We start from the raw sequence: 25,076 nt of genomic DNA, 5'->3' as shown, positions 1-25,076 counted from the left end.
CTTTGCTTGTAAGCTGCCAACCAGGTGGAAGCCTTATCTGTATAGATATAGTTATTCAATACTTTGCGAACAGTACACAAATCAACCCGCATAAAGTGGCAAAGTCATAGTATACTGCGTGAATGTTGGTTGTTACGCATTCGGCAAAGTATTTGTTCAGTACAGTAATCTCTTTTGAGTTTTTAAAAGAGAGTAGAGAAATATGTCTCATTCCTATGGATACTTTCTCAGAAGTCTCAATGGATTTAACAGGATTTATTCCCAAGTAAATGTGCATAAGATTGAAGCCTAAATCAGTTATATCAAGCTGAGCTGGCTGCATGATGAATTGCTTGTGCATTTGTAAGCTCTGCATTCATGGAATCTTGCAAAGGATATTGTCAGGCTTGATGTGGTAATTCGTTCTGATGGAGCTAAGTCCTGAAAGTCAGATGGAGTCATGTGTCCGTGACTTAGATTAGTAACCGTGACTTGTTTGGCTCTTCAAAGTACAATGTACAACCATTCTCTTCAAGGAAGGAAGAAAGTTGCAGGAAGTCCACTATCCAAAGCCCTGCATGTATTGTGCAACAAATGCACATATTGAACAATAATAACTATATACTACATCTACTTTGTGATGATTGGTTGTTTATGTTCTTAACTGAGAAGTTGAACAGCCTGAAGCAAACCATTATTCATTCAGCATGCAACTGAGCATGTGCACACAGGGATTACAGGGAAGTCTGATGCACAGATGAGTAGGTATGCTGTTCAGTTTCACAATAAGCAAAAAGACATGTAGGAAATAGATGTCAAAGCTGTTGCTCTGTTTGCTGAGCATAACTTGTTTTCTCTGCTGTAATCACTCTTGACAACTTTTCAGCAGTCAAAATGAAGGGCAATCCATCATTAGGAAGAAGTTATGTGTGAATAAGATAAAATAGGATTGTCTCTCTTTGTCGTACAATCATTATTTGAGAATGGGTGGAAGGGAGAAAGCAGAGGACTAGGTCCAAAGTTTAAAATTAATCCATTATTTATTTTCGCAATATTCAGTGTTAGGAACATAATGTATACCGTATTTGGGCCAATTGTAGTGCTCTGCTGCATTGAAAGTGAGGCAAGAACTAGTTCCTTTTCTGTCTCAGCCATTGAAGGCCTCTTAGAGGTGGAGTCTGCTCTGAAACCGAATTCTGATAGTTTGCTTCATAGCGCCTCTTGTTTTCGCTGATGAGTGCAATGTGCAGATTGTACTTATGCCAAAGGTGAAATGAGTCAAGTAAATGTGATAATTGAGGCAATAATTTATTGGCAGTTTGCTTTCTGAGAGATGGAGCAGTGATTCTGGCTGGAAGGATTTCATAAACAGCTATGTAAGAAGACATGCTTACAAGGTGATACCAGCCTGGTTCACATACCACATTAAACCATAGTTTAGAACAAACTATGGTTTAATGTGAATGAACAGCATGCCGGTGGATGCTGCTCAGAAGTGCTACTCCCGTCCTCCTGCTGCTGCATTGCAGATGAAAGAAGCCAGGTTTGCTTCCTCCAGCTAAACCATGAGTGTTAACAAAGCTTTGTTTCTATCCCAGATTGCTTGTTTGGAGGAAACAAAACACAAGTCCACTTTTCAGACACCTTGATGGGCCAGACTTGACTAGCTTTATTTAAAGCGTGGCAAGAGCGGGAAGACGAGTGCTGGGGGAACCCCAAAGCAGCATGCACTAGCACTTTGCTTCTTCACATTAAACCATAGTTTGTTTCAAATTATGGTTTGATGTGATGTGCAAACTGGGCTACTGAGAGGTGAAATACTTTGGAGTAAATTAACACAAGTTATGAACAAAGTTTGGCAAGATCCAAGAACTTAAAACAGCTGCCAGTGTTGTTTCTTAACAGACATATCCTAGTTTGGAACTGTGCTCTCCCATGCTTCTACTCATCAAAGACACATTCAGCATTCTGTGGTCACTAATTATTGTGTTGTTTGACTTTCCCCCTTTTTGATCCCCCATAAAGCTTTTTTTGCATTTATGTAAATTTGGGGCTATTCAACCCTGCTAATAAACCTCTTGTTTCTCCATGTCCTGTTTTATATACCACTTTGTTGGCACTCAGCAAGTGAGTTTGTTATTAGAAGAAGTATCAAAAGCTCTTTTGTCACAAAGTTGAATTCCAAATCCCTCCCCTTCATTTTTTCCTCATACTTCTTACCTCAGCAGTTGCAGTGCTGAATATACACAGAAAAATGAATGTGGAATAGGAATAATTGCTTTCATTGTGTTTCTTATTTCTGAAGTTTATTTCCAAGCAAAGGCATTTTAGCAGGAATTCTGCAGCTCCTCTACCCAATCTTTAGGTGAATGGTGCCATTGTAGTCTTAAATGATTGCTTGCACAGCTATGGTCTGCTTTTGTAATCCCTGCATTCACATTGCTTTCTGTTCTCTGGGTGGTTTGAGAGCCAGGAGTTGTGCATGCAAAATTGCTTCATAACCTATTTATGAGAGTTGCAATGTAAGGGATTGGAAGAGGTCAAATGTTTTACCACTTGGCAATTGATAAAGGGTTTGCTTTCTCTCTGACTCATTGCGTGAGGCTGGATTAATTTGTTCGGGCAAAACTCTTGCAAAAGTTACTCATATATTGCCTGACAGCATATGGATATATTTGCGTCTATGTATGCAACAGGAAATACTACTGCAATAAAGGTTTCTATCTAAGCAGTTGTAACTTCAGTTACCTGGCAGTGAGAGCTTCATAGGTGTGCTGGCAGATTTTACAGCTGAGGAAGCTGACCATAAACATAAACATTAATATTCACAACTGGAGGTAAAATTAGAATAAACTCCCCCTTGGGGATGTCATTTATTTACTAATTTCCTTGGATTGTACCACTTCTTCATTTTGTGGAGTAGTGCCAGATTGCCTTTGGCTGTTGGATTGTCTGAATGGGGTTATCTTTCATCACATATCCGTGCTACGTGGAGGCATCTGTTGTATGCATTATGTTGGTTTCATATCGTACACTGTATTAAAAAAAGGATATCTTTTCTCTCAAGGGCCCTCTCCCTTTTCATTTTCTGATGGTAACAATGGAAATTGGGAGGTACTGAATGAGCATGGTGGTATTTTTTCTTTTGGAATAAGAAAAAATATTTTAAAGACCAGCTTTATTTTCTCAAAATGCTGAACACTTTTATGTAAGATGATACACATCTCAAATAACTGGCCTGGTTCACACATTATGGTATACCATGGTTAATGCTGAGCCATCTAGCTGATGATCACGTAAACCTTGGTTTATTATGTCACATATCGAATAGCTGAATGCACTAGCGAGAATATCTGGGCCTTGAGACAAGTTTGATTTTTTTCTCACTCATAGCTTTGTAGCTTTCAGGTAGTGACAGAAGGAAGTTAAGAAAGAGGTCCAGATTTTGCGTATAAAGCTGACTGGTTAGTGCAACCAACAACAACAAACTTTGGTTAACAAATGACCTTTAACCATAGTTAATAAACCATAGTTAAGCTGCTGGGCTTGGTAAATAGATAACACTAATCTATGGTTTAATAAGCAATGGTTTGGTGTTACATGCAAATTAGGCCACAGACAGGTCTCATTGTGTTCATTGTCTGTAGGATAAGTGTATATAAGATGCCTCACACATTTATTTATATGTTTAAGCCTCAAATCAAAATTACTCCATGGCAAATGCAATGCAAAGAAGGATTGACTTTGGGAAACAGGATTCAGGTCTCTGCTTGTCTAACATGTTTCTGTTTAGCCTCAAACAAGTCATCTCAGCATACTTCTGAAGGGAGATAAGAATGATAAATATTATTAAGTGGTCTCAGTTTTAGAGGCTGTAATTTCAGAGAAAGTTGCATACAAACCCTATAGAATATCAATGTAATGTAAAAATATAAATGTAATGAATTGGGGTGTGAATTTCAAACTGCCTGGCTGTGAACTATTTTTCATCAGGATCTGCAGCATCATAAGGCTCCATTGAAAAAGGATAAATAAGGCAAATATATTGTTTCCTGTTTGGAGAAAATATGTTTGTTTTCAAATAGATAAATGGGTCAAGTTTCTGTGAGTTCTCTATAAGATAATTGGCAGGATGGTTTACAATGACATATAAAATAGATAATTATTGTTGTACAGCATAGACGTCTAAGTAGGTATGAGTACAACAGGAAGGGAAGGGTAAATTTCTATTCCAATACAAATCAACATTGGCTTATTTTTTATCACAGATTAGAGCTGCAGGAGTAGAAATGTAAGGGCTGCAGAAGGATTGGGCAAGTTCTCCTCCAAAAGCTTAAAATGAGGCTTCTAAAAATTAGTCAGTGCCTGATTTTCACAGATTTGCAATGCTGTGCAGCACTGCCTCTTCAGCCACACCAGATATATCTGGGATCCAGATGCCACAGTGTGCATAGCCTGTGAAGCAGGCACTGATGCTCCTTTGGAGTAGTTAGTATCCCTGGTCCAGGATATGCCTGAGATTTGCCAGCACTTGACTGCTGGCACTGGGAGCAGAAGAGGTCACCAGCCCTGTGCAGTGAAGTGGATCACACATTGTATCTGTCATGAAATCATCTTTTAGTGAAAATGCTGATTAGTTATGGAAATACCAACCTGTTCAGCATGCTTGTGGTAACATCGGTCAATATAATAAAGCTGTGTTTGTATCCAATATTTCTTAAGCAGCAGCGTGGGGCAAGTACTGTATGGTAGGAAAAAACCTCTGTCTGAAGTTCACTTTGGCTGCCTTCAATTCCACATGTGGAATTTCAGAGGAACATTGCTGTTTTCATTCTTTTTGAGACATTAACACCTTTCCTATACACAGTGTGAACAGGGATGGGCCTTGGTCTTGCATGCCTTCCCCCCAGATTCAGAGTTAACATTTACAAGTGGTGAGGAAGGGGAGTTTGGCAGGACCAAGCCATGAAGGGTTCAAGGACTGCACCTGATTTCTCTGCAGATGGAGTTAGTGGTAATTGGGAAAATGCTTCAACATAAGCAAATGTACCCAAACATTATGTTTATTCTTCTAGTTATTCCCTCCCCCAACTGATATGGAAAGTTGTTGAGTTGTTTGGAGCAACAATCTAGCATAAAAGACTCCTGTGAAAACTTTTGAAAACTATGCAAATACAACTGAAGTTTTTGTTTTTCAAATATTACGTCATAGAAGTAAAATACTGTCCTTTGAAAAAGTGCAAGCCTGTGAAAAGCACTGTTTTTGGGCTAGCTAAAACGTGCTTTGAAGTAAGATAGCATTTGGCTAAAACTTGCAATGTGGGTAAGTTGAGTAAAATGTGGTTAACCACATTGAGAATTGGGCCAGCTGTTAAGACCTGACGGACAACCTCCTACAATTTACTCTTTGTTCTACTTTAGTGTGCATGCAGAACGTTCTTTATTTAGCTCCTACTACAACGTCAGCATAGCATATACTTTCCTCTTCTTTAAAGTAAGAAGCACTGACATCAGATCATCCGGGGGAAATGAAGCCAGTTTTTATTCTATTTGGCTAGGAATGTGAAGCAGCTTGTATACAAATATGATTATAACTTGACTGAAGAGTGGTGTGTGCTTGCAACCCCTATTTCATTTGCAAGTTTTAACATAAAGACATTTATACAAATTTAACGAATAGTAAAATAAGTGTGACACAAGGACTATTAATATTTCAGTTAGAACATTGCAAGCAGAGCCCTAGGAAAAGCGGTCATAGGATCATAGAATGGTAGAGTTGGAAGGGACCACGAGGATCATCTACTCCAACCCCCTGTAATTCAGTGGGGGAGGGGAATCAGAACAGGAGATGCAGAAAGATGAGTTCTGAACAGTGCAGGGCAAAAATGAAGTGGAATGTGTCGAGTGTTTGTGTTTTTACACTTTCAGTCACAGTATTTAGAGTTTACAAGTATAAATATACTTTGTATGACTAAGTGATAAAAGTCCGCAATGATGAAACAAAAAGATAGATGATACCTTTTAGACACACGCTGACAAAAATGTGTTTTGACAAAACTTGTTTACACCAACCTATTGTTGGCAGCAGATTCTCAGCTTCTGTGGTTGAAACTAATTACGACTTGTATATTGTTAGTTTTGGAAAAACTAATGGGGTGTGTGTATGACAGGCACTCATGTTAATAGTAAGCAAAATAAATTGATTGACAGGAAAAAAGTCTCTTAATGCAGGCACTGAATCTGCTTATAAATAAGTCATCTTGTTAATATTGATGTTACCACAGGGCTATCCAGGTTCAAAGTAGTAAATGCAAATATATATATTCCAAGAGTGGGGTGCCCATTATATTGTGTAATCTTTGTTTCTCTCTCCATCGTCTGAAATATTTTCTTCTGTCCACTGCCTTGCCTATTTCATATTGTTTTAATTATGGACTGCTACATTTTTATTTGTTGCTATTGCTTGTTGTCTTTCCAAAGTGTTTTCACAAAACCTTTATTAAAGTATCAGCCAGAGTTAGATCAGTGATCTCACTGTAGCTTATAGATGCCTGTTTGAATAAAGTTGTCTTAGTTTTAATCTCTTGTTGTTGTTTAGTGCTTGAAATGTTTTAGTAACAAAGTTTAAATTATACAGTCTGGATGAAGCCACCCATATCTCAGATCTTAGATATGAAGAAAAATATATACTTTTCTAAGCTCTGCTTTAATATTAAACAATAATGACTTCTGTGACTGTAAATTCCAGTGGAGTAAGCATTTCAAGTGGGATAACTTGCTCATTTTTTGTAATATGCCCCCCCCCCAAATAGTAGCCTTTATAAGACACTTGCAAAGATGGATAAATCTCAATTTAATTACTAGGCCTAAAATCTGAATCCAAGCTTACCCGTGAGTAAGCCTAGTTGAACATAGTAGGACTTATTTCTGAGTAAACATGTGTACAATTGCACTGTAAGCCTCAGAATATTATTATTCTTATTATTTTAAATTGGGGGATCTGACAGTGGGTTCCAGCTTTCTGGCTCTCATGAGTGTATGCCACATTTGTTAGTCTTAAATGTGCCACTACAGTTTGAGGTTTGTGCATGACACAAAAGTACATGCCTATGCTGTGGAATGTGGTTTACGATGAGCATCTGTCAGTTGCGCTCCTACTGGCACAAGGACATCGAACATCCTCTTGTAAATGTTCAGCAGCTGAGTCATAGGATTCTAACTGTGAATATGAAAAAAAATGAATACAGTATGTGTTCTGGCATATTTATCTAAATATCTTTACTGTGTGTTCCAAATTTTGTCTCTTTTTCTGCCCACCCCACCCCTTTTTCCATTGCATGCAATAGGTTAATTGCTAATGGCTCCATTTAAAGGAACAGGAATATATTCTTTAAAATATTTTAATTCATGTACAAACTTGAATATTCAAATTCACTGCTTTTTAGTACCTTTCATACCAGTTATATGGTACGGGGTAGATGGGTGGGGTATAAATAATAAAATTATTATTATTATTATTAAATACTATATTTATGTTGACATACTTTTATGCTGCATGTATCAGAGTGATGTAATCATATACTTTGAACTCGACTTGTGGCACATTTGCCAAAAATGACCAACATGGTAATCACTGTTCCCATCAATTAGTCTAGGATCATTCTTTCATTCTCTAGAATTAAGCTTTGTTAGATAAAAGGAAATGAAAACAATTTAGAATGTGTTTCCTGGATGGATTCTTGCTGCTAGATGGAAGCTGACGTTCAGCAACATGTAAACTGTTTCACACCCATCTTTCAGCTTTATGAATGACAACTTAGCATAGCACAGGTTCATCTTGTTACAATATTATTCATAAGGTAGTGTAATCATGTCTTAATCTTCTGCTTGTATTCTGTTAAAATATAGGTTGTAAGTGGAACCCTGAGACCTACTTTCCTTTATAATGAGATGTTTGGGTACAAATCCAGGCATTTACCTTTAGGACCTAATCCAGCATTTATCTTTAGTTAACCTAATTTAAAGTTTTGGTTGCCTTAATTGCTTTGTGTAGCAGAAGCACCTGGATCTAAGAGGACTGATTTTGTACCTCCAACCTAAGTAAAATTACTTTGATTCTTAGTTTGGCCAGCAAACTGATGATTACGTGGTACAATCTGCATTTTGGACTGGAGAGAAACTAATTTAGCTAGTAGAAAACTTGCAGCAAGGAAGGTGGATGCATTTATGTAGTTTCTTTTAATAGTTGCGGTCCCTTTGCTGAGTCCTTCTGCTATCAGGAGAAGGTTTTCGAAGGTGGTCAAGGGCCTAGCAGCTGCTGATTTTACTGCTGGATTGTTTAAGAAGGCATGTAGTTGATGGTGTGTTAGCCAAAGTATTTGGGCTGTACTGGCCCTTTGAGATGGATAGACACAAAATGAAATCCTGAAATAGTGAGCATGCTGTATTTTAATCTTCCACCTGCTTTGTTGTTCTCCTTGAAAGAACTACCCCATAAATCCATTTCCCCATAATAGATCAGTTATAGTGCTAGTTACGTACTTCAAAATGTCTGCAGTCTGCTTTTATAACCAGAGGAAAACTCTGTACTTCCAGCCAAACTCTTGAAAATACTTGTATATGTGAATATAAATAAGCATTCCCATTTCCAGGAATGTTTTGCAGTGAGATGCCTACAGACTGCATACTGTGGTGCTATATTAAAAATACAAGAGTACCTAGGGTGGTTATTATATTTTTTGAAAAATATGATGTGATAAGATCAGAATAATTTATATGAAAGTATGTTTTAAGATTATCCTCTTAATGTGATTTGGGTACAAATAAATAGGGGGTTCAGTGAACTAAACTAGGCCTTGTGTTGTTCTTAATGTGTATAGTTTTATATACTTGTCTGTCCTAAGCCCAGTTCATAATAAAGACTATAACTATTTATTAGCTTAGTAATTACATGGTAATTAAAACATTGTGTGCATACATATAATTATGAGGAAACTGGCAGAAATTAACTCTTTGAAGAAGTTGACTCAACTTAATTTGAAAGCAAACATGCTGGAAGGAAGAAGGAAGAAGCAAACTAAGTTTGCATCCAGAATCTACTGTATTTCTTTATTGGAGTGAAAGATTTCATGAATCACAGAATTGTAGAGTTGGAAGGGACCCCAAGGGTCATCTAGTTCAAACCCCTGTAATGCAGGAATTTCAATTAGATCATGCATGACAGAAGGCTATCCAACCTCTGCTTAAAAACCTCCAAGGAAAGAGAGTCTTGTGGGAGTCTGTTCCAACAGCTTTTACTGTCAGAAGGTGCTTCCTGATGTTTTGTTGGAATCTCCTTTCTTATAACTTGAAGCCATTGGTTCAGGTCCTAGACTCTGGGGCAAGAGAAAAGAAGCATGCTCCATCCTCCAGATGAAAGTCCTTTAAGATATTCGAAGATGGCTATCATACCTTTTCTCAGTCCTTTCTTTATCAGGCTAAAGCTACCCAGTTTCCTCAACCATTCCTCATAAGACTTGGTTTCCAGACCCTTGATCATCTTGGTCGCCCTCTCCTCTGCACACATTCCAGCTTGTCAATAACCTCCTCAAATTGTGGTGCCCAGACTGGGACATAGTACTCCAGGTATGGTCTGACCCAAGGCAGACTAAAGTGGAATTATTACCTTACTTCCCTTGATCTGGAAATTATACTTCTGTTGATGCAGCCTAGAATAGCTTTAGTTTGTTTTGCTGCTTGATGAACTGTTGATTCATATTAAGTTTGTGGTATACTAAGACCCCTAAATCCATTTCACATGTACTACTGGCAAGCCAGGTGTCCCCCAACTTATATTTGTGCAGCTGGTTCTTCCTGCCTAAGTGTAGAACCTTACATTTGTTGAAATTCATTTTGTATGTTTGGGCCCAGTTCTGTTAAGGTCATATTGAATCCCGATTCTGCCTGCCGCAGCATTGGCTACCCCTCCCAGTTTGGTGTCATCTGCTAGTTACAAACAAACTTCTATGGGATATGGCCTTATGTGTAAAGTTGTCAAGAAATGTGTACAGACGTGACAATTTTTATACAATGTACCATTCTCATCACTAGTGTGAATGATAAACTATGTATGCTTAGGCCACCTCAAGCTAGACAGATACTTTTAAGATAAAAATCCAATGGACATTTTGTCTGTGGAGATGCTGTGTGTTGTAAACACTCAGTTATCTCTTCATTTGTATGTTGCTTTTGTTAACTGTCACCATTTCACAAATTGAATAAGTGAGTGGTATAACGCTTAAAGAGTGAAATGTTCACATGATATAGTATTTGTTTTCATAAATTTAATTTTGACAGCTAAGAGCATATACAATTGAAGCTGAGATGATGACAATGAGGTACTTTTCCCCTTTGCCTTCACTGAAAGGAATGCAACAGCTCTGGGGTCAAGGAAATTTGTTGTTGTTTAGTTGTTTAGTTGTGTCCGACTCTTCGTGACCCCATGGACCAGAGCACGCCAGGCACTTCTGTCTTCCACTGCCTCCCGCAGTTTGGTCAGACTCATGTTGGTAGCTTCGAGAACACTGTCCAACCATCTCGTCCTCTGTCGTCCCCTTCTCCTTGTGCCCTCAATCTTTCCCAACATCAGGGTCTTTTCCAGGGAGTCTTCTCTTCTCATGAGGTGGCCAAAGTATTGTAGCCTCAGCTTCAGGATCTGTCCTTCCAGTGAGCACTCAGGGCTGATTTCCTTAAGAATGGATAGGTTTGATCTTCCTGCAGTCCATGGGACTCTCAAGGACATTAGATCAGAAAAACACTGTAGAAGTCAGGGTTGAACACGCCCTACTCAAGTATCGCTGCTTCAGTTGAATTCAGAACATGTCATAGTTGCTTTTATATAGAAATAAAGACATTAAGGAATCTAATCATGGATCTCCTGTGAAGGGTCAAACTTCCATTGTGCAGAAGTGGCTTTATTTAGTATTTGTGTGGTGTGTGCATGTTAAGCAGTGGAAACAGCTTCCTTCCTCCCGGTTTCATTGTTAGACTCAAGTGCTGTTTATTTTGTAAAAATATGTTTGTTGTAGTTCCATTATAATAACAATTGCTTTTAGGATGCGTTGCCTCTGTTCTTATTGCTGGTTTCTTTTCTTTCTCAGCAATCCACAATGAGAGAGCAGAATGAATACATTGTATTTTTCCCCCTCTTGCTAATGCACCATCAGTTGGCTGCTAAAATCTTAGCCTCTACCTGTTGCCCCTCCCCACAATATTATTTGCATTTCTGATGTTCTTTGTGGATGGCCTTTGTATTGGTGGGTGGTGAATTTAAGTGCACCAATTACAGTGGTACCTCGCAAGACGAATGCCTCGCAAGACGGAAAACTCGCAAGAAGAAAGAGTTTTCCGTTTTTCAAGGTGCTTCGCCAGACGAATTTCCCTATGGGCTTCCTTCGCAAGACGAAAGCCCATAGGGAAATCTCCGGGGACAGCGGGGAAGCGCAGCGCGTCTTCCCCACTGTCCTCGGACCTCCTCTGAAGGCTGGCGGTGGGGCGGAGAGACCTTCTCCCCCCGCCAGCCTTCGGAAGGCTGCTCCGAAGGCTGGCGGTGGGGCGGAGAGCCCTTCTCCCCGTGCCATCCTTCGGATGGCTGTTCTGAAGGCTGGCGGTGGACCGCCAGCCTTCAGAACAGGTCCGGGGACAGAGGAGAAGCGCAACGCGCCTTCCCCTCTGTTCCCGGACCTGTCCTGAAGACTTGCGGTGGGAGGAGGGTTTTCCTTCCCACCGCCAACATTCAGAATGCTGTTCTTAATGTTGGCGGTGGGGAGGAAAAACCCTCCTCTCACCGCAAGCCCCGGGAACAGAGGAGAAGCGCAGCGCCTTCCCCTCTGTTCCCGGACCTGTCCTGAAGGCTTGCGGTGGGGAGAAAAGCCCTTCTCCGCACTGCCAGCCCGGCAAGCGGTTTCCATAGGAACGCATTAATTGATTTTCAATGCATTCCTATGGGAAACCGTGCTTCGCAAGACAAAAAACTCGCAAGAAGAAAAAACTCGCGGAACGAATTAATTTCGTCTTGCGAGGTACCACTGTAATTATAAATGCCAACAGTCTTAAGTGGGTAGAAATCTATATGGGTGTAATTGGCATATCAGCATGGAATCTGAAACTGTACTTTGGAATATGATGGTTTGGCAGAATTGTTGCTTTTAGTGTGGGTGGGGGGAGCCAATGCAGTCCCTTTTTTCTTTCATTGTTGAGACAATACTCAGTTCTTACAGTTTTAAAATCATATTAGATCACATAAGGCGGTAATGGGATATCTGGTTTTTATAGGAATTACGGTAATATGTAGCTACACTTTGATAACTTTGTCGTTATTATAGCATCCATGTTTAAAAGGGAAGATAGTAATTCCAATTGCCTTCTAACTTTCAGACAGGATTAAAATTTTTGTGTCTGCATATCTGTAAAGCGTCTCCATTTCAGCCATGTCTGTTGAACTATAAATAACTTGAATATGAGATTCTGGGAGCCTAGCCTTTATCCTGGGCCTGTCTTTTCCATACTTCAGGTGAATATATCTCATTTCCATTTTTCCAAAGGGAATCATTTTCCCTATGTCCACAACATTAAGAGTTTTTCTATCACTAGTTTTCACATTAGGTGTTTCTGTCTTGGGGAAAAGTTGATCTGTGGCTGCCATACTTTAGGAGAAGATGTTCTTGAAGGGAAATAGAAAATAAGCAATTGACTAATGCAATATCCTTTATCTGTCCAAATGAGAATGGATATTATGAATTATTAGGCCTATGCATAAGCACCACTGACAATTTATATTTATCTTACCTAGTTAGTTAAGCTGGTTGAAGGTTTTTGTGGATGTGGACTGTGAAGTGTTATGAGCAGGTCCATGTGGCAGGTCCGGTTCGTAGGTCCATCACGAGTTATATTCACCAAAATCCTAAGCAACCAGTAGCTTGGTTGCTCTCATATGACATATGCATTTTTAGTTGTCTAACAAGTGTTAATGACTGTATCAGTCACTTTGTTTGCATTGGTTAGAAAATATCTGAACTGCGAATGTAAAATGTTATTTTATCAGTGATTTAGGTCTGTTTTCTCCTAGTGATTTAAAATGCAGATGAGCTAAGTTTAGCATTGTGTGATCTACATTTAAAAAAATAATAATAGTGCAATCCTGAGCCAGATAAAACTGGCAGAAATGATACTGAATTCATAATACAGCCAAGCTCAATTCATAATACATTTGGATAATTATGAATGGTTCCATTGCTAGTTAAAGGATTTGAAAGTGTAGCTTTAAGAAGCATAAAATTACACAAACTTTTATTATAGTTTAATCTTTTGTGCATTTGTGGCATGATCTACAAGCCTCTTCATGGGAAAATTTCAATTTAAGTTGAATTAAACGTAAATATTGCACTCTGTTTCTTCTAGGTTCTTGATTTGAAATTTATGTTTTTTCTTTCTTTACAGATCTCTCAGCTGCCCAAAGAAAGTTTGCCCATTCACTGAGAGACTTTAAATTTGAGTTTATTGGTGATGCAGAAACAGATGATGAACGATGTATAGGTATGTTAATGAGGGGCAATGAGCGTGTAATATTCTTTTCCTACTTTTCTGATAGTATACCATGTGTCTTGATGTTTTTATTCCTGTTGCAGATGCATCCCTCCATGAATTCTCTAACTTTCTGAAAAATCTAGAAGAACAAAGAGAAATACTGGTAAGTTCTTGGTGGCATTGAGAAGTGAGATCAGCTCATGCTGTCCTTCTGGTCACTACTGAATGTAGACAACATTGGGCTAGATGGGCTAGTGGTCTGACTCGGTACATAGCGGTTTCTTATCACTGGAGTGTTCTGTTTAGGGCAGTGATAGAAGACTCCATTTGAAATTGTTTTTAGTAGGCACAAACTCTTGAATTCTTCAGAACACTAAGAATACACTTGGTTCTAGCTTTTGTTTTCTGTCACTGTATCTACCGGGCTCCTCATTTTCATGGCACTTTCCACTGTTCTTCAAACCTTTCATACGAGGAAATTGCATGAACACACATGCAAAGGATCATCAACTCTTTGGAATTAAAGGACACAGTTTTTTCAGTTTGAAAGTTGAAGGAATTAGTGCAGAAAATGAAATTCTTCATTACCTTTCTCGCTCTGAGTTTCTGCTTTCAGGGTGCTATAGCAAATATTTTGACTTTTGTGTGTATGTCACCTTAGTGCTGGCAGATGGAATAAAATGAGACTATATTTCATCTTGTCTATGTTTTCAGCTCACTGTACATTTTAACAGTGCCAACATTCCACAGATGTTCCATTGAAACCAATGGAATGTTAGGATATATAGCACCACACAAAATTTGGTTCCAGGCCAAAGCTATATAAAAGTCTCTCTCAGATTTTTTTTTTTTAAGTCGAAATTACAAAGTCTTCCCAGAGGAACTCCTCCAACTCTGGCCACTCTTTAACAGCTCGTTCTTCTTGCAACCTTAAAAAAAAGGTGATGTAGTGTCTTGGGATTAGCTGCATCACTGACTTCTCTTTTTACAATCTGTTGAAGACACCGTAGGCTGATGTGAATTTTTATTGATTTTTCTGTGCCATAATGCATCTGTTCACAGAAATTCCTCTTCAGTGCAACATTCTGTGCATAGAATGCCTTGTAAAGCACCTGGTTTTGTGGTGTAAACTGGCCTTAAAACTATTACTGCCCAAATGTTTTGAAAACTTGAAGTATATGCCACAAATATGTCTTACTCTGAGTAGCTGCACAGAAGTATGTTAATGGAATTTGCTGGTAGAGTTCCTCAACATATGGCCGCCCTTTCTTTATTTGCTGTCTTGCCATATAGAATTCCCAAAGTGGCTAACAACAATAAAAATTGTTTTGATATATAGCCCACCCTTCAACAGCTTTCCAGAATAGCTTATAAAAAGTTAAAATAACAATAAAACTAAGCAACTTTAAAAGAACAACTGCTTAGTGTTATCTGTGATCGAAAGAAGTATGAAGGAAGAAACTGGAAATAAGGTTAGGGCAGCAAGAGCAATACTGAGCTCAGCATTGCAGTGCACTGCAGAAACCGAAGAAAAGATGGCAAGGAAAGTAAATGTTTGATTTTTTGACAGAAGTGGCAAAAAGCGGTGGGGCAAATTTTGTAGCAAGACAGTGGTGGAAGAGTAAATTTGCTTGCAGATGTGCAAGGGCAACTAGTGGGCTTCACAGGACACGGGCATCTGAGGTTTACCACTGTATGACAGAGCCTAACCTCCTTCTGGGCTTGTGCAGTTGAGAGAAGGAGCTTGGAAGCTTTTGTTTTCCATTAATGTTGGCTTCTATAGTTTGAACCAGGGCTCGTGCAAACTCTGGTTAGTTTCAAAACAAGCCAGTTTCAAACCATGAGTTCTTCATGTTCCCATTCTCTTTTCTCTCCCCCTTTTCCCTGTTTGCCAGAAAAGGCACTCAGTGACCTATTCAACATAGTCCCTTCAGGCATATGTATGAAAATATAGACTATTTTTTAAATTTAAAAGACCCATTTCCTTCCTTAAGACCTCATTACAATAATATTCACAAATTCAAAAGCAGGTTGCTGATTAGGAAATATGTGCTTGTAGTGTTGACATCCTGCTTGTTCTCTTAGTTCAGTGAATGTGGAACATTTTATCAGTAGCCCATTTACTTTTTTTCTTAATGTTGTTTTTTTCCATAGGGATGTGAAATAAATGAGTCATTTTTTGAAAGAAAACATGGGGCTTTTAAAAAATTCCCACAAGCTATTATTGGGTATTTCTGATAAAACCACACTCTTCTGTAACTTGGTTAAATTCCCCAAGGCTGAAATTGAGAGAGATTTTTCTTTTGGTCACTTGGGGGTATTTTGGATGGTGTCCAAAAATACAAGTCCAGCTGGTTAGGCATTACAAGTGTATTTGTTGATACTCTTAAAGGAATGCAATCGTTTTAATTAGCAATTACAATTTGGAAAAACCTTTTTCTTTGTAGCTATGAAAATACTTCAGAAGAATATCTTCTGTTAGATAATAAACTTGGTTGCAACACTATTCCTATTTAACAATGTTTGACAAACAGACAATGGTCAATAATTTAACATTCTACTTTTAGGGATGCGGGTGGCACTGTGGGTTAAACCACAGAGCCTAGGACTTGCTGATCAGAAGGTCGGCGGTTCAAATCCCCGCAACGGGGTGAGCTCCCGTTGCTTGGTCCCTGCTCCTGCCAACGTAGCAGTTCGAAAGCATGTCAAAGTGCAAGTAGATAAATAGGTACTGCTCCTGCGGGAAGGTAAACTGTGTTTCTGTGCACTGCTCTGGTTCTCCAGAAGCGGCTTACTCATGCTGCCCACATGACCCGGAAACTGTACGTCAGCTCCCTCGGCCAGTAAAGCGAGATGAGCGCCGCAACCCCAGAGTTGGCCACGACTGGACCTAATGGTCAGGGGTCCTTTTACCTTTACCTTAAGGCTTGGAAAAACCAGCTTAATCTAAGGAGGCTGTCTTTCACAATTGTACTATTGTGTACTGTTTCTTTACTTTCAGCTACTAAAAATAGTATTTGAAACCAAATGTATTTGCAACCAATGAAAATTGTAAATATGTTACCCATCTGAATCTGTGTTCTCTTACTCAGACATATTTGTGCTTCCTTACAGGCTTCATTCTGATGTAACACTGAACCATGGCTTAGCATGGGGTAGGCAGCATGGTACTATTCAGATGTTCTGGATCACAACTCCCATAATCTCTTATCAGAGGCTATGTTGCCTAATGCTGATGCAAGTTGGAAGTCCACAACATCTGGAGTGTACCACATTGCCTATCTCTAGCTTAGCATTACAAAAAGGAGTATTGGACTTGCACACAACCCTCCTCTTTTGGTATGGCTGTGAGCATGAGTTTGGAAGCTTTCGTTTACAGTTTAGATTAACCACAGCTTGTTGTGTTCTCTCAACAATCTTAACTAGAAATCATGGTTTGAAGCTGTCTAGTTTCAACTCGCTATAATTAAGATTAGCCACAGTTTTAGGGTTCAGGTGACAAATTAAACTGTATTTAATCTAAAATGCTAGTGGAAGCACCTGAACTCCTTTTTGCTCATTTGCTGAAGGGGGATCATGCAAGTCTTAGGGTTGTTGAAGTTCATGCTGTTAATTCTAAATCATGACTTAGCATTGTATCCAGTTAAAGCCATCACATGTAAAGGTGGTAGAGCAGGCAAGTCTCACGTGCTCATTCATGCTTTTTTGTATATTTCATAATGTACCTTCCCCAATTTATAAAGATTGTGCTGAGACTAATTTTCATGTCAAAATGTGCATGCTGGAGTTAGACGTTTCCGTGAACATTTCCATGAATAGCTAAGCAAATTGCATGAATCTTGAAAATACTTTTCCAACCCCTGAAGACTAATCACACTTTAGGCAGACCTCTGTAAATGCCTTCAAAGGCTGACACATTTTACAGACTCGTTTTACAGATTTATTTCATAAAAAGATGGGGAAGAAGATACTTCCCCTAGCTTTTGTGGGTGCATGTAGGAAAGGGGCTGTTACCAGTCATGTGGGCTGGTGAAAGGCTTCATGGAAATACAGTGGTACCTCGGGTAACATACGCTTCAGATTACATATGTTTCAGGTTACAGACTCCGCTAAGCCAGAAATATTGCTTCAGGTTAAGAATTTGCTTCAGGATGAGAACAGAAATCGTGCTCTGGCGATGTGGCAGCAGCAGGAGGCCCCATTAGCTAAAGTGGTGCTTCAGGTTAAGAATATTTTCAGGTTAAGAACGGACATCCGGAACGAATTAAGTACTTAACCTGAGGTACCACTGTAATATAAAGGCATATACAGTGGTGCCTCGCAAGACGAATGCATCGCAAGACGAAAAACGCGCAAGACGAAAGGGTTTTTCGGTTTTTTGTGTTGCTTCACAAGATGATTTTCCCTATGGGCTTGCTTCGCAAGACGAAAACGTCTTGCGAGTTTGTTCGCTTTTTTCTTAAAGCCGCTTGAAGAGGCGCAGTTGCGACGGACTGTGCTTCGCAAGACGAAAAACATCGCAAGATGAAAAGACTCGCGGAACGAACTAATTTCGTCTTGCGAGGCACCACTGTACCTAAACTTTAGCTCAGTCAGGTTGAGAAGCTTTCCTGAGTTTGATCAGACCAACTCAAATTTTTCACAGTCCTTTCAACTAAGGAACTTAACATGTGACGTGTCTTGTGAGGCTATATTGGAAAGAGGGATGGGAGCTGTCTAAACTGAAGACTTGGAAGTAAAAAACAGATTATATTTTGATGGGGCGCTTGAAAATGCTTTAGGTATGTTTTGACAACAACAAAAGGGAAAATGAAAACGAATAAGACTTTTAAGTCCTGCTCTAAAAGATTGCTTTATCCATGTATAAGTTACTATAGTTCTGCGTATTTCAAGCAGTAAGTAAATAAATAATTTTTTCAGCATCTGAGAAGCTTGTTTTCTCTGCTACAATAAATCATAAATTTTTAAAAAATGTGTTCCCTTTTTTAAAAAAGAAAAAAATGTGCTAACCAACTAAAGGTCAGCTGTTCCTTTGCCAGTGGAATGAGTGCAAAATGTTCTTTCAGACTGGAACTCAGAGTAGTTAGTATGTGGGTCGTGGGAGACTCTTTGAAGAATGCCTTTAGAACAGACACCATGTTCTTAATATCTAGTCTGAAATGAGCCCAGAACAGTACTTTTTTCTTATATGGACAAATACTGAAGGTATTAATAATTTAGGCATCAAAGAACACATCCTTCTTCCACTGTAGCATATGAAAGCAAAGTTTAGGCTTTTCATTCACTCTTAAAGGGTATGCATAGAGTATTATCAACTTCCTGCATCCTATAGACTTAAAAATGTCAGTCATAATTTAGTATAATTTTCTGACTGTATCATAATACAGGAATTAATATTCTTTCAATTGATAGAGTTGAAGTTTTTTTTTTTAAAAAAGGACATTTTTGGCTTTTTGTTTCCATTAAAGCCTTTCTGTAGCTGTCTAGCATGCAACTTGCTTTGTACACATGTATCTGGAGTTTCTGCTGAAGGAGGAAAGCAGAAATCCCCTACTAAAATGCATGCTAACTTTCAATCTTTTCTGGTGTAGTACATATACTATAGTTTGTGTGCATTGTGATGCAATGAGTCAGTGTGTGTGGCTGTTAACCAGAAGGTTGGTTGTTCAAGCCCACCTAGGAATGGCTGTGGGCAGGATTTCTGCATTGCAGAGGGTTGGGCAAGATGATATTCAGGGTGCTTTCCAACTCTACAATTCTATGATTCTATAAACAAGGGAAACAGAATTCTGAAAATGAGTCTGGTTGTGTATATGGGTCTAGTGCATGCATTCACCACCTTCCTGCACCAGTACCCATAATGACCTTGGCACAGAAGGTGTGTACTCTGGCAAGACTCTTCCAACCTCTTTAACAAATATTTATGACTGATAAAACAATGTACACGTACAATTGGAGCTTTTTCTAATGTCAAAGTAGCTGTTGGCCTGAGAGAAAGGTTGACTTCGGCTTTGAAATTATGGAAACATATCTACCATAATTCTGCAAATTGAAGTATTTGTAAGTACACAGTGTAAGCTTGTAAGACTAATATTTGGTTTTCTTCTTCCTTTGAAGGCCCTCAGTGTTACTGAAACACTGATCAAACCTCTGGAAAGATTCAGAAAAGAGCAACTTGGAGCTGTAAAGGTTTGTTGGTAGTTTTTTGCCTTCGTTGTTTAATTTTTATTGTGTGTGTTAGTTTGGTAGGTAAAATTAGAGAACATTTAACTTTGAACAGATTGGGGAGTCTAAAAAACCAAACCTTTTGCAGGCCTAGCTCATAAAGAAGTAGGGGCAAAAATGTACCAAAAGCATATAGAAATAGGGGCCGTTTCCAATCTCCCAACACTAATTTTCAGTTTTTCTAGTTTCAGGCAGGTATAAATAACAGCTGGGAAAATTGATTTGTTTAAATAATGCTGTAGAAACCCAACACTGATGTACCACATGCACCTCCAAAGGGCTACAATTCAGCAGTAACTGATGAAGTCTACTTGATGCATTGCTATAGTGGTTTTACTTACTAATTTTAATGGATATATCATAAACCACCCTAGGATCTTAAGTAATGATGGGCATTTTAAAAATGGATTAAATAAATAAAAATACTCTTATCTTGTATGTTTAGGATCTTGGAACAGAATTACACATTTTTGCTTTATAAATTAATAAATGATAGTGTAGCACTTAAGATTACAAGATTCAGTTCAGAATTGTTGAAGGGTTTGTATGTGTGCACACGCTTTGTTTTTGCTTTTCATATTTTAAGCAGAGCAGCACTGGCCAAAATTGCAGAGGTTTCCCATGCAGAAAGTGAAAATGAATATGGTCCCTGTGCAAATGCGAGTTGCATGTAACCATGTATTCCATTTATAAGCATATTTGTACATTTGTGATGTGAAAAACAACTTGGCACGTTGCAACAATGGGCATATTGCAAAAATAAATAATGAAATAGTTGGATAACAAAACAAAAGCAAATGTGTTGTCATTTTTCACTGTTTAAATTTTCTTGTACTTTTAAAATTGTACTTACAGGAAGAAAAGAAGAAATTTGATAAAGAAACAGAAAAGAACTACAGTTTACTAGACAAGCATTTAAATATGTCAGCTAAGAAGAAAGAAACTCAGTTATTGGAGGTAATGCCTGTATTAACTTGTCAAAGATGTTTCCCCTCTTAAGTGAGAAAGTAAATATAATTTTCCTATTCGCTTACCTATCCACTTATTAGTTTACATATGTGGGTTTGTTTGTTTTTAAACTGCATGAGCACTTCAAACTGCAATGCACAGGCTAATCTAATGAACAATGTGGAATGAATCCTGGGTCATGGGTAGAAGTTTGTCCTTTTCGTCATTTGAAATACTTGGGTCATAATCAGGTGTGCTTAAGTCCACTGCGCAGTTTACTTAGATGCACTCAACTGTGTTGGATTGTGGTAGTCCGTGCAGAATATAGTTTGCATCAGTCTGAATAGGATGTGTGACTCTTTAAAGCACTGTTTCATTGTTTTTTATCCAGGCAGACTACCAAGTGGAGGTAAACCGAAAACATTTTTATGAACTGTCACTTGAATATGTGTGTAAGCTACAAGAGATACAAGAACGAAAGAAATTTGAATTTGTAGAACCTGTAAGTACTGTGGTGTAAAATATTCTTTGTGAAATAAATTTTAGGGTGTAGTGAAGTATAATGGGTGTAGCAGAGAGCAAAACACGAAATCTGGTTAAACAGTGCAAGGCCCTGCACATGCTTTTTCTAAATCAGTGTAGCTCATTTTCTTTTTCATTTGCATGCTGATCTGATACGTCCAATATGTGGCCAAATAAGTTCTCCTTCACAGATTCACATAGTCATATTTAAGTTGCTTCTATCTGGCAATATCTCTCACTGTTGCGATCTCTATGTGAATATCACAGCTTTGTGGACAGGACTGGTTGTGTAGCAATTAACACAAAGAAGTGAGTTAGTGTGTATTTGATGGGTGCTAAGGCTTGGAAAAGGGACGCGGGTGGCGCTGTGGGTTAAACCACAGAGCCTAGGGCTTGCCGATCAGAAGGTCGGCGGTTCGAATCCCCGCGACAGGGTGAGCTCCTGTTGCTCGGTCCCAGCTCCTGCCAACCTAGCAGTTCGAAAGCACGTCAAAGTGCAAGTAGATAAATAGGTACCGCTCTGGCAGGAAGGTAAACGGGGTTTCCGTGTGCTGCTCTGGTTTGCCAGAAGCAGCTTAGTCGTGTTGGCCACATGACCCAGAAGCTGTATGCCGGCTCCTTCGGCCAGTAAAGCGAGATGAGCCCCGCAACCCCAGAGTTGGCCACAACTGGACCTAATGGTCAGGGGTCCCTTTACCTTTACCTTAAGGCTTGGAAAAACCAGCTTAAGCTAAGGAGGCTGTCTTTCACAATTGTACTATTGTGTACTGTTTCCTTTTTGAGTTTTTTCTTGCTCAGGACATTTAGTTGTGTTCCGCATTATGAGTATTGAATATCTGTATGGATTTTGACATTAATTTTAAATATCTCAGTGCAATGCTGTGGAATTCTACTAATAACTAGTTATTCAACTTGTATTCATTGGGGCTTATTCCCAGGAATTTGGGAATAATAATAATTATGATTTGTATTTCAGGTCCTGTCATTTTTTCAAGGAATGTTCACCTTCTACCATCAGGGTTATGAGCTTGCCAAAGATTTTAATCACTACAAAATGGCTCTGCAGATTAATATCCAGAATGTAAGTGAAGGTACTCTTTTAATTTAAGCTTTTTATATTTAGTTTAAATGTCCTTCCACACAAGTTGTCCATGCTATTGCTTTTTTTTTTTTTTTGTATTTCTGAAAAGTGAGGCGAATAAGCTTTAGGGAATACAATGCCATCTTCAGGCTAAAAGACTGAATGACTTGTTAAGCCTCCGTACAGTAACATGATTCAGTGTTTCTTCCAGCTATTTTATACTGAACTTGTGAAAAAATAATTTCCTCTTTTGACTTACATGCTGTATACATGAAAATTGCTCATTTAGACTTTAAAAAAAAAAATCATTAATTTTATTTGTACGCTGCTTTTCTCCCCAAAAATCATGCTCAAAGTGACTTAAAGCAAAGAAGGAAGGATACATTTAAAACAAACAGTACACAAACAGTTTCATAGTAACATAGCAAAACAATAACACAGTAATAATTTCATAATAACATAGCAACGCAAAAATATAATAACATACAAAAAGCCACATTTCAATACTACAAATAGAACAAGATTACTTAAACAACATGCAGCACCCAGTAGCAAAAATAACAAGGGAGTGTCACTATTTCACTTTAGTCCGAGAAACAACCCTACCATGATGTTGCTCACAGTCCCCTCTTCCTGCAGAAGCTTCTTACAGGGCTTCCAAGTGCAAAAGGTGGGGTAGCTGGAAACACCTTTCCTATGATGATATTATAACATGATGCATGCAGAATTATTTGAAATGTGAACTTTTGACAGTTCTCTGTATTGTATGGTTTGTGGTGACTTTGCTGAAGGTAGTAACCACAACTGTACGTTTCATCCTTTTTAAGGGCAATCCATTCATTATGTACTATAATAAAATGTAACTTTATGTAATATAAATCCGCTTGTTTGTCCTTGTTTTTACCAACCCTAAATGTCTGCGCCCACTTAACAAAATTCCAATATAATGTTATTGGGATAAAGGGCTTGATCCAGTGGGACTTAGTAGTAGGTAAAGCTGCTACCAATTGTGCACACTGCCTTTCTCAACCGTGGGTCCTCAGATGTTGTTGGAATACAACTCCTATCACCCCCAGCCACCACATGCTAAATGGTCAGGGATGGCAAACGTTAGGGGACCCAAGAACAGGAAAGCCAGGTCTACCGTATATTATATGAGCAACGAGGATCAGTTTCTGAAAGGGCTATTGGTCATTCCATCATTTGTTCCCCCTGCCCCTTGAAACAAGCCAACAGAGTCTTTAGGCACCACCTGCCGTTTTGCCAAACTTTCTTCTTGAAGCTTAATGTAGCTTTGATTTTAAATCTTCTCTTGCTCATAAAAAACAATAGAAACCTTCAATTAGTTTTTAGGGATGTCAGACACCCAAGAGGCATGTTAATCACCCTGGCTCTTTTGGTTTTTAAAATAGGGATACTCCGTTTACCATTTTCACTCGTAAAACCCTTTTCTAAAATCTTCTCTTATATAGACAAGAAATCGTTTTGAAGGGACAAGATCAGAAGTCGAAGATCTCATGAACAAAATCAAGCGAAATCCCCTGGAGCATAAAAGAGCAAACCAATTTGCAAAGGAAGGCTACCTTTATGTGCAGGAGAAAAGTAAGATACTTGCTTACTTTTGTGATGGGAGTTTTTGAAACTAATTGTGAAGGTTGCTCAGGGTGACCATATATTTGATGCTCAGGGGAAAGGATTTGGAGTTGCCTTTTATTTTCTGTCAGTTGATAAGTATGTCTGGGCTTTGGGAGGGAAATCTCTGATGTTTAGTAATTGTTGTAATTTTGCTTTTTAAAGTGTGCTGTGATTTTACATATGGATTAGATAAGATAAAATGCATTGTAAGTCACTTGAAGACATTTTAGTGTTACAATTGACTAACAAGTTTAATAAATAATAATTTACTTTATTCACCCTGAGATCTTCTGATGAAGGATAGCATGCAAATAACAAGTGATAACTATAGTAATCATTTTGACGCTCAGCTTGCATTTGGGGATTTTACCTTAGGTTACTACTGATTCCCGCCCCCCCCAAGCTTTTCACCTATAGTTCCTTAGGATCCACAACAGTCAGGAGTAAAGTTAACATTGTTTTGTGCGCACATTTCTTATTTTAATTCTGTAGGTTTTCCATGCTATCTCTTTGTAATTTAAGAGCTGTAATATGCTATAAGAAGTTGCCATAAGTTTTGCTGTTGAGCACTTTGAACAAATGCTGAAATAGTTAGGTCAGTGCAGGTGACCATGCTTGGGTATAATATGATCATACAGCCCAGTTCCTGGTAGCAAACTCGCTGCTTTGTTTTGAACCATTGGCAGTTTCATACCATTTTCAAAGGTAGCCCCACATACAACATATTGTACTGATCCAACCGTATAGACTACCACTGTGATTTTTTAAAAAATGAAATTGCTGAATGCAAGTTTTGTTTTTTTTTTTAAAAAAGCAAATAGGAACCACAAATGTGCAATAGGAAATGTATTTAAGAAAATTACGAATGTTAGTTTTAGGTTTAAGCTTCAGAACAATGGGTATCCAAAGAACTGTGAGCAAAAAAACGAGCTCCTTGAGTTCTGCAGCTCATGCAGTTTTGCATGCAATGCATTATTGTAAGATGTAGAACAGTGCCTGTTAAGTTGTGGGTGAACATATCAGACGACACAGCAATTCTTCAGACAGCTCTTGTTTATTCACAGGCCAGAACAGAACTGAACTGAAGGGTTCAGCCAGCCTGTTTATATAGAGCTCCAGTACA

General features: G+C 38.6%; 1 protein-coding gene across 4 annotated transcripts in view; it reads left to right on the top strand.

The window, feature by feature from the left end:
* The window catches only part of ARHGAP10 (Rho GTPase activating protein 10), a 102,761-nt gene that overhangs the window by 17,688 nt on the left and 59,997 nt on the right, over positions 1 to 25,076 (top strand). For 2 of the 4 annotated variants that reach the window (XM_053403172.1, XM_053403175.1), the window contains exons 2-8: positions 13,456 to 13,551; positions 13,644 to 13,705; positions 19,660 to 19,731; positions 20,623 to 20,724; positions 21,107 to 21,217; positions 22,214 to 22,318; positions 23,791 to 23,920. In XM_053403172.1, coding sequence (XP_053259147.1) covers positions 13,456 to 13,551; positions 13,644 to 13,705; positions 19,660 to 19,731; positions 20,623 to 20,724; positions 21,107 to 21,217; positions 22,214 to 22,318; positions 23,791 to 23,920 — 678 coding nt within the window. The remainder of the gene's footprint in view (positions 1 to 13,455; positions 13,552 to 13,643; positions 13,706 to 19,659; positions 19,732 to 20,622; positions 20,725 to 21,106; positions 21,218 to 22,213; positions 22,319 to 23,790; positions 23,921 to 25,076) is intronic. The other 2 variants (XM_053403174.1, XM_053403173.1) reach the window with 2 other exon arrangements.

The sequence above is a fragment of the Podarcis raffonei genome, chromosome 9 (genome assembly GCF_027172205.1).
Source record: "Podarcis raffonei isolate rPodRaf1 chromosome 9, rPodRaf1.pri, whole genome shotgun sequence".
NCBI classification, from domain to species: domain Eukaryota; kingdom Metazoa; phylum Chordata; class Lepidosauria; order Squamata; family Lacertidae; genus Podarcis; species Podarcis raffonei.
Note: the sequence above shows the minus strand (reverse complement) of the source record. Positions and strands in the feature narration are given on the sequence as shown.